Source organism: Eurytemora carolleeae, unplaced genomic scaffold, assembly GCF_000591075.1.
Source record: "Eurytemora carolleeae unplaced genomic scaffold, Eaff_2.0 scaffold495, whole genome shotgun sequence".
Lineage (NCBI taxonomy): Eukaryota > Metazoa > Arthropoda > Copepoda > Calanoida > Temoridae > Eurytemora > Eurytemora carolleeae.
The window spans coordinates 110933-123595 of NW_019397131.1; the positions used below are offsets into that span (position 1 = coordinate 110933).

The window sequence follows — 12663 nt, forward strand, 5'->3', positions numbered from 1 at the left end:
GAGAAGAGGGGGGGGGGTGATTTATTGTTATGGTTTACTGCCTTGAAATATAACTATAAGAAATCTATAAAGGTTTACGCAGTTACGCATGAGTAAGCACTCTCACCCTTAAACCACGCGTTTGTTTTAAACTTACGCAATATTTTAGAATTAAATATATTATCTTTATTATGACTCGCACCCCCCTCTCTTCAATTTATTATAGTTTAGTCATTCTTGGAAATTTCGATAATTTTATAATAACTGGTTCAAAAAAATTTAAATGTGAAAAACGTGGCAAGAGTACATTTTTTACCCGTGATCAGATTTGACAGATTGACAAAACCATAAACTTTATTTTCATTATTTATCATCAAAACTATTTAAAAATTAATACCTATTCTAATAGCAATCTAGGAAATAGATATAAAAACTTTGAATAATGATTTATTTTGATTAAAAGGATTTTAAGGACGGTTCTCCTTTCTTAAACTAAGGATTTCCAGATTAATCTCCGTTTTAGGAAGTTGAAAAAAATGAATTTTTTTATTTTATTTTAAAACTTAACTGTTTTAACTGTCTTCATTGATTAAAATAAATGAGACGTTAGTTTTATAACAGATTAAATGATAGTTACGCATTACGCACTTTGGTTCTCAGTTGTTTAAAGCGCTTAAATGCGTACGGTGTTTATGACGCATTGCAAAATTTGACAGATCAAGGTGTGGCTTAAATTAAAGTTCTAAAAGTAAAACCAATCAAAATTTTAAAATTACACAAGTTATGGCTAACACACATACAAATTAAATTTCAGACTTCAAATTCAGTTTTTGGGCACAAAAAAGGAGTGTTTTTAAATACTGACGAAACCAAACTTGAATTGTGAATTTCGGCTGTTAGCGGTACTGCTTGGTTTTTATGAATTGATCGTTTGTTACGGAACATGAACATTTTAAGTTCGTTAGGAAAAATAAAGAAAGCATTACGACGGTGACGCGTTTATCGTCAATAAATAAATTGATAAACACAGTAATTGAGTCTTTGCCGCAAACTCTGATTTTCTAATTCCTTTATCTTTGGAACCCAATGTTGTAGACCTTAGATATCAAACTATGAACTCTGTTAGATCAAATGTTAAAAGTTTACGCGATCAGGTTGCAAAGATAAAGGAATTAGAAAATTTGATTTTGTGGCAAAGAACCGATTTCTTTTAAAATGAATAATACAAGTTCGAGATTAACTTTCTAGCCCCCCTCCCCCCATTTAGGATTTATGCCTGCGTGTAACTGCGTGAATATTTAATGCTGAATTATTTATGAGAAAATAATAGTAGAATAATTTAACTTAACTTTTTAGGATTCAGCAGTAACAGCGGTTCAATCAGTCCAGTTAGTTCACACTCATCAGCCTCAAGGATTAGGTGAGAATACACGATCAGAAAGCAAACATTTTGAACGTCATATCGAACTATTTAGAGCATTTTAAAACTATGAACGTTTACTAACAGCATGTTAGGAATATCTCATAAGTTTTTAAACTCCTAACATACCGTTAAAAAAGTCAGTGTTATATCGAAATGGTTTTAGTTGTTCGATACTATGAATACAATGTTAGGGTTTCTTATAACTGTGAGTAAGTTGAATTGAACGAAGCTCAGTATAAAATCTTCAAAGTTTTTTTATATTGCTTTTTTAAAATTATGGAAAACGTTGATTTATAGTAGAGTCAAGATGATGCGTAGTATAATAAAAACAAATTTGCTCAGAATACAGCGGAACAAGTCAAACTTCTCACATATTTGTTGTTTCTCTTAAGAATGTTTTCAAAACGAAAAAATCTCGACTGGTTGATCTCAACATTCATTATGAGCACTTTTAATTTAACGCAACTATAAAAAATACGCCTTTCCAAGATCTTCATTTAGGTTATTTCTCCCCCGATTAAAGCTCCCCTCAAAGTTCAACCTCTGACTGAGCTCGATTACCGTGCGAGAAATCGAAAAGATTAAATTAATCTGCAGATTATCAAAAGATCGAGATTAAGCATTGATCAAGAATTGATCTCGATGTCCAAAATACAATAGTTCCTAGCTCAGTTCTTGCATTGACCCTTTTTATCAAAATATATTTAACATTTCTTATTTTCAGATTCACCTCGGATACTTGTTTACCAAACACAGTCTTCAGGAATATATCACGGTTCTAAATTTTTGAGACACCCATAAATATATATTTTTCTGAACACCCCTTAGTGAAATTCTTATTTTTAAATGCGTCTTGATATTTTGCAAGCAAAGAAATTGAGTCACAGACTTAAATTTTCTACTCCCTATATCTTTGGAACCTGACACGTAATCCTTTCATATTTATTGGATCAAACAGAATTCATAGTTTGAAATATCTAAGGTCTACAACATTGGGTTGCAGAGATATAGGGATTAGACAATCAGAGTTTATGGCAAAGTGTCAATTTCTTTATTTTATCACACCACGATTATTGATTAAGATTACCGATGATTTTTTAAGACACCCTTTATGTTAGCACTAGCATGTATATCATGCATATTCATGACTATTCAAGCCATTGTTTTAGTAATATAAGCACTTTTCATGCACCATTGTCAGTTTTGTTTCTCCTTATTTGTAACCAAGGGGGTCAAGGGGGAGTTTGGGTGAAGTGGGAGGGGGGGTTGCATGCAAGCTAGTGGCGTAAGCCTCTGATATTTCAAATCAGTTTATTTGGTGCTTCTTTTTTTGCAGAAAGCTGCTGGTACATAAATGTGGTACCAGCACAAACGTCGGAACCACAAACGTCGGACGTTACAAAGGTCAGACAGTACAAACGTCGGACTTACAAACGTCGAACTGGTACAAACGTTGGACTGGTACAAACGTCGAACTGGTACAAACGTTGGACTGGTACAAACGTTGGACTGGTACAAACGTTGGACTGGTACAAACGTCGGACATGGTACAAATGTCGGACTGGTACAAACGTCGGACTGGTACAAACGTCGGACAGGTACAAACTTCGGACTGATACAAACGTCGGACTGGTACAAACGTCGGACCAGTACAAACGTCGGACAGGTACCTTTACAAGGAAAAACGTCGGACTTTGGTTGAGTTTGAAAAAAACACCATTGCTATAAGAGATAAATTAAAAACCACTCACTTATTGTGATAAAAATCAAAAACAGCTGAATAAAGTCTCATCCTTTGAATATGCCTATATCTTTGCAACCCGACGTCGCATAACCTTTGATATTTCAACCTATAAAATCTATAAGATCAAACAGTTTAAGTTTGAAAGTATTAAATGTTAATACCATTACCAGGTTGCAAAGATATGGGATGAGAATATTTGAGTTGGTGGCAAGTTGGTGGCAGATAATGAGTTAATAATATCAAAAGTTGTTTAGTAAAAACATGCAGAAAATGGATTTAAATCTTCTCAAGTTTCTTAATTAAAGATTTAAAAAATTACCATCGATATTTTTCTTACGAATATGTTATGTTAAGATGTTAGAATATTTGAATTCTCTGACCCAATACTGAATACATTATATACACCCACCCATCTCGTTTCATTCAATGCATTGGCTGGGCTTATCTTAGCGTCGTTCAAAACTATTAAGTATTGGTCGGATGATCACTTGACAAGCTGTACTTCTAGCTGCTTAGTCAACTTGCTGTACATATTTCTAGCTGCTTAGTCAACTAGCTATACATATTTCTAGCTGCTTATTCAACTAGCTGTATTTCTAGCTGTTTAGTCTACTAACTGTATTTCTAGCTGCTTAGTCAACTAGCTGTATTTATAGCTGCTTAGTCAACAAGCTGTATTTCAAGCTGCTTAGTTAACTAGCTAAATTTCTAGCTACTTAGTCAACTAGCTGTATTTTTAGGTGCTTAGTCAACTAGCTGTATTTATAGCTGCTTAGTTAACTAGCTGATTTTCTAGCTACTTAGTCAACTAGCTTAATTTCTAGCTACTTAGTCAACTAGCTGTATTTAAAGCTGCTTAGTCAACTAGCTGAATTTCTAGCTGCTAAGTCAACTAGCTGTCATTATAGCTGCTTAGTCAACTAGCTGTATATATAGTTGCTTAGTCAACTAGCTGTATTTATAGCTGCTTAGTCAACTAGCTGTTTTTATAGCTGCTTAGTCAACTAGCTGTATTTTTAGGTGCTAAGTCAACTAGCTGTCATTAAAGCTGCTTAGTCAACTAGCTGTATTTATAGTTGCTTAGTCAACTAGCTGTATTTTTAGCTACTTAGTCAACTAGCTGTATTTCTAGCTGCTTAGTCAACTACAGAGCGTCCCATATCATATTAGATTATCTCCAATCTTTAACGCAAAAATACGCACATAATACTCGAAAAATCTAGCATTTTCTGCAAAAAAAAAATCTATTAGCCTTATTAAATTTTTCAAAATGATGCATTTTTCTTAAATTTTATGATTTATCCCACAAATCGTGATTTAGAGCGACTGACGCGGTCTAATTTTATGCGGGACGCCCTGTAGCTGTTTAGCTGTCTAACTATCTATCTGTATCACTATTTAGTTGCCTAACTGTTTACTTTCTAACTATATCTATTTAACGCGGGATTAAAATCTTACATGTTGTCTATCAAAATCAAAACTAGAGGATTTACAAGGTCATAATGTCGTACCAATAATGTTGCATATAAAACCTCCTGCTGTCTATTGCAGAATATGAGCTGAGTGTCTAAATGACTAATTGTAAGATACCTATATGGTATCTATTGTATAATTTATATATGGCCTACAGGTATTCACATCTAAATCGGATTAAACTGCATATTTATGTACAAATCATATTTTGCATGATTTTATGAACACGTTTTAAATATTATAAATTGTACCTATTTATCGGTTCGGGTTGGAGCACTGCAAAGGGGGGCGACAAAAGTAATTCAAAGAAAAACAACTTTATTTAAAACAATGTTTATCAACCTATCTATCTATATATCTACATGTAAAATCTATCTATCTATCTATAATTTCTATCCACCTGTCTATCTTTTAACATGTCTATGTATCTATATAATCTTTTCATCAATCCATCTATACGTCTATCTATCTATCTATATAGCTATCTAGCCACATATCTTTCTATCCACCTATCTATCTATTTATCTTTTTATCAATCCATCCATACATCTATCTATCTAGCTATATAGCTATCTAGCTATACATCTATCTATCTATCTATATATCTATCCATCTATTTATCTATACATCTATCCATCTATCCATTTATCTGACTATCTATCTACCTATCTATGTATCTATCATCTATCTATACACCTATCCATCTATCCATCTATTCATCTATTACTCTATCCACCTATCCATCTATCCATCTATCCATCTATCTATCTTTCTGTCCATCTATCAATATATCTATTTAGCTATCTATCCATCTATATATCCATCTATCTATCTATCGATCCATCTATCAATATATCTATTTAACTATCTATCTATCTAGGTAAGTACAGCATCCTCGAAGTACGCTGAGTACTTGTGTACTGCTGTGTTCTCAGATATGAGTGTACTGCCTCTAGTTTTCCCGTCAAATATATCCTGTTTCTCGAGAGGAAGCTTTAAGGTTAGTTTAGTTCAAATTGTCGCCGCTAGATGGTAATACTTATCCTTTTTATCTGAATATAATTCCTATAAGCAGTGAACCCAGGAATATTGTGGAATAGGAAGACGATATATTTGTGCATTTAATGTTGTTATATGAGCAAATAGTTTTTCTAGAAAATCAACTAAACTTGTGAAACGGGTCTGTTTGCTGACAATTTTGCTTTGATTTATTGCTTTAAAACTTTAGTTAGCTATAAAAAGTTTCATCATGCTTAATTTTAGTTTTTATCCCTGCTTAAAAATGTGTTTTTATCAATATTTGAGCCATGTCATTGTTTAATTTTCTATATATTTATAATTCTTAATATTTGTGACAGAAACAATCTCAAAAACTGACGAGGGTCAACCCAGACCGAAATATATTTTCAATAAATGTGGAACTTACATCTACTTTATTTACTCTACAGAGGTTTGGTCCATGACCGAATTTTAAAATTGCTATAAATGATTTTTTAGATAAAAGCAATTTTTATTTTTTTGTCTTTAGAAGATATCCTCGAAAAATTGTCTGAAAATGCGCAAAATATTTGATGAATGTGTATACACTGTAAAACTATCTATCTTCAGGAAGAGTTGGCCCGTAAGCGCGAGCTACCTGTGCCCCCTCTACCTAAACGGTCAGGAGTCTGGGCAAAGTCAAACGAGGATTTGCAAGGTAACATTTTTCATATTTAAGAATTTTTCGAAATCTTTCCAAAAAAAAAGTGTTTATGGTACATAAAAAACATTGAAAAAAATTTAGATTTTGAAAAAAAAAATTAGGTTTTTGAAAAAAAATTCTTTTTGAAAAATTCAAATTTTAGATTTTTTTAGCCTAGATGTTACCCCCAGGGTACCTATATTCCCTAAAAAAATGACCGGCTATAGGGGTACAAAAAATAGGAATGTCTTGTTTTATCATATAGGTGATTCTTATATTTTTTCAAATTTTTCAAATGAATCTTTATGTACATTTTGCAAAATAGTAAAATTGAAAGTAAAAGGTCGGATTTAGCGAACAGGTGGAGTGTATTAGAATATATATGTCTAAGGCATATCCAGGTATTAAAAATAATAATATAGTTTACAGTTTGATAGATTTCCGTGTGATTGTGATATATTAGATTGATTGATTGGTTAACGTTTATTTCTGTAAGCAATTGCCGTACTTCTTAAATCTTATTTATTAAAAATTATTATTATATATCTAATCCTATCACGTGACTCCGATGTGTCACGTGATCGCCCACATGTGCTCCCGCCCAAAATGAACGGAGAAATACTTCTCCCAGTCTCCAGTGCAGGCCGGAGACAGGAGACGGTTACTCCGAGTGCGTCCCTTAGTACAGGGGAAGATTCAGGGTATTCTGATCATACCCCTACTGGAGATAGTCTTGGTTGCGATACACTTTCTTCCGGTGAGACACGCCCCAGCTCAGGCAGCGGAGTAGACCTCGGACAAGGAACTGTTTACGAGTTTAAAAGTGAACGAAGTGAGCTTAGTTTTGGAGACATAGAGCCCAAAAGTGTGTCTTCCAAAACCCTCCCGATAAGTGAAACCGAAGAAAACGTGACTGATTTTCCAGAAATTGAATTTCTATTGAAGCCAAATATTGAAAGGGAAAAATCTGTTGAATTTCGGGAAACTGATCTTTCCGAGCCCAGGTAATTGATTCATTATTTATAATATATATTTTGTTGAATTTGTAGTTTTCAGTTATTTTGCTTTCCACCATCAATCTTTTATTTCTTTTCCATCGCTTTTCTCTCCTTATAATAGATATTTTTATCTTTTTATTCGTTTACTATTTCGAGGTTATCTGAACGGAATATCATTGAAGCTTTGAAAAATTTTGTTCTGTATTTTTTTCTCCTTAAATAATATTCTAATTTTCCTGGAAGATCCTTAATTTTCAAATCTATGTTTGAATCTTTTTAAGTTTTCAGCGTTGGGGGTCCTTTAGCAAGTTCACAATCTATTTTTCAATTGAATTATATCTCATTCAGTCCTTTTTTCTACCGCCTACATACCTAAATCAGTTTGTTTCTCCTTTAACAAGAGTTTAAAGGATTGTTCTCAAGTTTTAAATGATTTTTTTTAAAGGGACTGTCAACATAATTTCAAATGATCCTCTTTTTGCATGTCCGATTGTCAGCGGTACTTTTTACGCTTTTTCTGAGCAACATTGGTGAAGAACATTTTTATACTCTTAAATAGTGTTGAATTCCTATAACACTTTCCTTCTTTGTCCCTGTGGCATAAATTCGCCTGCTTCTATAACGATAAATGGTATTCGTTGACCCATCGCTATAGAGATCCAGAGAGCTATAAACATTATGAATCCATTTACTAGACTGGGTCGTCTTCGAAGTGTCGCAACCCCCTGGCTATTGGTTTTGATTTTTTTACTCACTTTTACTTTTTTTTGTATAGCTCTTGACATGTACATTTCAATTCTACATCGCTCTTGTACATAACTTTAGTATATAACATTTAAGAGTCAAAATGCTGATATATTTGTTGTTAGACTACTCTCTTTTTTCTTTTCTTTTGGTTAAGAGAGGGGGGAGGGATAAGGATGAAATTCTTGGCATTTTCTTAATTGAGATAATGACAGAACAGTTAATATTTTATTGCTTCCGTTTTAACATTAATGAATACAAAACTTACTTACTTTAACCTTTAGCATACACAGTAAATTTCTACCAAGTGTAAATGTCTAATTTGTTCCGGTGATATTGTTTTTATTACCGGTGTCCTTCATCAGTTCATCCCCTAACAGCCTTAATCGTCTGGACATCATCTATGTATTTATATACTTTAATTGTCTGTTGGTTTGTTTGTATCCAAATCAACGTCAAAATTAAAACATTTTTTTCTTCAGATTTCTGCAAAATTCTTTACCCTCGCCTCCTAAACCGCAACAGCTTCAACAGCTTCAACAGCTTCAACAGCAGACGGGACAACAGCACTGTATTAGCACAGAGCGTATGAACACAATGTTTAAAAAAGAAGTAAAGGAAGGGAAGGAAGGGAAGAAGAGCGGTGGAGAATTATTCAGAGCAGCCCTTGAACGACTCAGCTTTAGGTTTATTTAATATTTTTTTGACATCACAAAAGAATTGACTTTTTGCCACAAATTCAAATTTTTAAATCCCTATTTCTTTCCAACCTAAAGCCGTAGACCTTTGATATTTTAAACTGGATCAAATAATCTAAGTTTAAAATATCAGATGTTTATACATCAGGTTGTAAAGATTTAGGGGTTAAAAAATTTGTATTTGTGGCAAAAACTCTATTCCCTGTTTGTTCAATATTTTGTTAACTCCTAACCTTTATTTGTTGCTAAAAGCAAGCCTTTCTTTCATTTTGAAAAAATGAGAAAAACAATTTTCGCTGATTTTTTTTTTGCGGATTTCTAACATTTTTGATTAATTTTAATTATTTTGAAGCAACTGAATTCATGCGAGTTACCGCAAAAAAATGGGCCTGTTCGGTTCAGCCGATTAGACTTTTTATTTGCGGTACAAAGAAACAAACAGACAAAGCAACATAAAAGCTAAATATTTATAGAAATAGATATTTAACTAAGTTCAATAATTTTAATATCTAAAACTGCGAGAAAAAAATTCGTTTTTAAAACAACTAATTTTACATATTTTGTCATTTTTATGCTAACCTGGCAGTAGTTTGACAATTATAGCAATACACTTACATTAAATCCAATTTTTATTTAAAAGTTTAAAATTTTAGAATAAAAAATATTGAAAATAGATCGAGTAAACGAAAGAAGCCTAAAGCCAAATATGAAGTAGAAGTTAATATTAATTCAGAAACTAAATCATCAGTTCAGGACACAGACAATAGTCATCCAAAAGATTCATTAGTTCAAGAGAAAAATGAAAATAATGATGCAGCCCCCGCCGTGGCGTATAAACCGCCATTACCTCCAGGTCGGCGGCGATTACCCGCCTCCGCCTCCTACGAACAAAGTCGGCCATTGACTGAACTTGACTCCGCCCTGAAAAAGTTCCGCTCCGCCACGGCGGAGTCCAGGGAGAATTTGACAGCTAGCCGACCTAATCTTGAACTTATAATGGCGGAGGTGTCTAAGGCATATCCAGGTATTAAAAATAATAATATAGTTTACAGTTTGATAGATTTCCGTGTGATTGTGATATATTAGATTGATTGATTGTGACCGGTTCATTTAAGTCTACCTAGTTTCTTTTTATCAAATCTGAGACCGAATTAAATTAATGTGAGAGGTCGATCTAAACAATCTACCGCCGGTTTAATCTCCAATTGATTAGCTAGATTCTCATTAATCTTTAACCTTGAATCGATGATTTAGGATTTGAACTGGCGGTAGGTAGTTCAACGACTTCTCGGAACTTCTTAAATCCAGTCCCTAATTTTTTAAACTATCTCTTTCAAATCTGTATTTTATTTTAAAATCTTTTTTAGAAATACCTATGTGGATTCCCAGTGGGAAAAGCTGAGTGCAAGTATGGCAAACTTAAACCAGAAAAAGGTAAAACAAATAAATTGACTTCAAAACTTTTTTCTTGTTTCTCTGGAGCAAGCATTGACCTCCATCTTGTGCAGGTGGATTTGTATAATCACAATCGTACATGTTGACGTTCGCCATTTTGCACTATAAAGTTTAGACTTTTTTATTTTCTATTAAGATTTTATACATTGTAGTAATTTTGAATTTTTCATGCAAATGGGATTTTTTGAGTTGATGGGAAAGGGGCATACGCCCACTAATAAAGTGAAGGTGGAGTGAGGGAAGGGGGTATATATGTATATTTTCCAGTCTAGAAGAATTAACTTTTTTACAAATAAAAATCTCGTGGATTTCCTCAATTTCCAATAGTAAAAAAGAAGGTTGCAATCACAATGCAACGAGTGAAATCATAATTGCTTCATGCACCTCCTTTTTATGAGCTTGCCCCTCTGATCTCTGTGGTGACTTGAGTGGGTTTGATTAAGGCTTGGCTTAAAGCTCTAGTGCATGTATATTGCATACAATTGAAATCAATTAGGCACTGCTTTCAATACAATCCAGCTTTCTATGCATATTCTCATCTATCTATCTAACAATATATCTATCCATCTAACAATCTATCTATCTAACATTATATCTATCTTTCTAATATATGTATTTATCTAATCAATCTATCTATCTAACGATCTATCTATCTAACAATCTATCTATCTATCAATCTATCTATCTAACAGTTTATCTATCTACCTATCTATCTATCTATTTAAGTTTTCTCTCCGACAGATTTGTTTACATTCTGAAAATAAACAGGAGGCGAAGAAACTGGGAGGAGGGGGNTAGATAGATAGATAGATAGATAGATAGATAGATAGATAGATAGATAGATAGATAGATAGATAGATAGATAGATAGATAGATAGATAGATAGATAGATAGATAGATAGATAGATAGATAGATAGATAGATAGATAGATAGGTACTTGATATATTATCTTCTTTAACTCTATGGTATTTCAACAGATGGGATAAGTTGTTTAAAGGGACTATGGGCGTCATTTCAAGTGAACCTTCATTGAGGGGTCTGCCTTTTTCACAGCGATACCCTTTAACTGAGTAAGAATGAGAAAAATATCTGTGTTTTTAATTTGTATTGATCCGAAGTGTTGAATTTTGATCATTTTCTTCTTTGTATCTACTGCTGCTAAAGTCATTTTTATAGAGAGTAATCACTGTAGAAATTATCAATTTTCAGATTTAAAAAAGAATAACTTTACATTGTGTTCGCAGATACAAAGGTTTACAGTGTACCGTTGTGAATCAGGCATATTCTCTTTGATTTGGCAATAAAGATCAAAGTCCCTTTAATTTAAGAATATCTACATTAATTTGACACTATGAAAATAAAAGATGCTTATTAAATACTAGCTGAATAATTTTGAAGAAAAAAATTTGACTCCCGCAGGCTACCCATGAGTGTCCGCAAAAAAAATCATACAAGTTTGGCCGGCTATAGGAAACATATATATGAAAATCTTGTTTTGTTATATAGATTTTGAAAAATAATGATATTTATATAAAAATTAAACGTCAAGTTCGCTATAAAGATGAAAAGTAGTCAGGTTTCAGCGTTTTCTGTGGCTAGCCCTATCCAATTAGATTGCTAGGTGTTAATCGTGGAACTAAATGTATAACATGTATAACATGCGTACATATAGAATTAGATTGCTCTGTGTTAATCGTGGAACTAAATGTATAACATGTATAACATGCGTACATATAGAATTAGATTGCTAGGTGTTAATCGTGGAACTAAATGTATAACATGTATAACATGTATAACATGTATAACATGTATAACATGTATAACATGCGTACATATAGAAAGATATAGATGTAAATAAGTAGTAAACAGGAAATGAAATGAATAAATTAATGAATTGTCAATTTTTCAAAAAAAAATATATTTTGAAAAAAATTATTAAAACAATTTGTAAAGTTATTCAAAAAGATATTATTTTTTATATTAAAACTTTTTACAAGAAGTATTTGCCCTGAAATTCTTTCAGAGTCTGCATACCGACAAATCTGTGAAGTATCTAGGTAGAAATATATTTAGCCAGATGTAAAGATAGGTGGAGAAATAAAGATATATATGTAAATGATAAAAGAGTTCATATTTGTCACGTCAATTAAAGTAAATCGTTTATAATATTTAAATTTATTTTCAACCATGATTCCTTTTATTTTAATTTTTACCTTCTCTTCCTGCCTAGTTCGCAGTGTTGTACAAGCTTAAACAAGTGTGCCTCGTGTGCCTGAGCTTGGATCTTTATATTCTTATTCTCTTGAGAAACTACTAATCCAGACATTTTATATTCTTATTCTCTTGAGAAACTACTAATCCAGACATTTTATATTCTTATTCTCTTGAGAAACTACTAATCCAGACATTTTATATTCTTATTCTCTTGAGAAACTACTAATCCAGACATTTTATATTCTTATTCTCT

General features: G+C 32.6%; 2 protein-coding genes and 2 long non-coding RNA genes across 4 annotated transcripts in view; all 4 read left to right on the forward strand.

The window, feature by feature from the left end:
- The window catches only part of LOC111712184 (uncharacterized), a 15615-nt gene extending 9278 nt beyond the window's left edge, over nt 1-6337 (forward strand). Inside the window, exons 2-3 of the long non-coding RNA XR_002767400.1 lie at nt 5500-5619; nt 6228-6337. This is a non-coding gene — a long non-coding RNA (uncharacterized LOC111712184). The remainder of the gene's footprint in view (nt 1-5499; nt 5620-6227) is intronic.
- Nucleotides 652-2185, forward strand: LOC111712185 (uncharacterized). The gene is made up of 3 exons (XR_002767401.1): nt 652-701; nt 1336-1399; nt 2127-2185. It is a non-coding gene; the product is annotated as an uncharacterized LOC111712185 (long non-coding RNA).
- A 520-nt stretch (nt 6338-6857) lies between the features above and the next one.
- LOC111712197 (uncharacterized) lies at nt 6858-9826 on the forward strand. Its single transcript, XM_023486742.1, has 3 exons — nt 6858-7304; nt 8525-8728; nt 9415-9826. Exons 1-3 carry the CDS (start codon nt 6907-6909, stop codon nt 9824-9826), a joined length of 1014 nt encoding a protein of 337 aa, XP_023342510.1. The 5' UTR covers nt 6858-6906.
- Nucleotides 9827-10083: 257 nt separating this feature from the next.
- Nucleotides 10084-12663, forward strand: part of LOC111712200 (uncharacterized) — a 10177-nt gene continuing 7597 nt past the window's right edge. Inside the window, exon 1 of the mRNA XM_023486748.1 lies at nt 10084-10174. Coding sequence (XP_023342516.1) covers nt 10151-10174 — 24 coding nt within the window. The 5' untranslated portion in view covers nt 10084-10150. The remainder of the gene's footprint in view (nt 10175-12663) is intronic.

Bases quoted from the DNA above. Each gene is read 5' to 3' on its own strand.
- LOC111712197 (XM_023486742.1), top strand. From the start codon at position 6,907: ATGAACGGAGAAATACTTCTCCCAGTCTCCAGTGCAGGCCGGAGACAG. The intron at 7,305-8,524 runs GTAATTGATTCA...TTTTTTCTTCAG, and splicing joins ACTGATCTTTCCGAGCCCAG to ATTTCTGCAAAATTCTTTAC. The intron at 8,729-9,414 runs GTTTATTTAATA...TATTGAAAATAG, and splicing joins CTTGAACGACTCAGCTTTAG to ATCGAGTAAACGAAAGAAGC.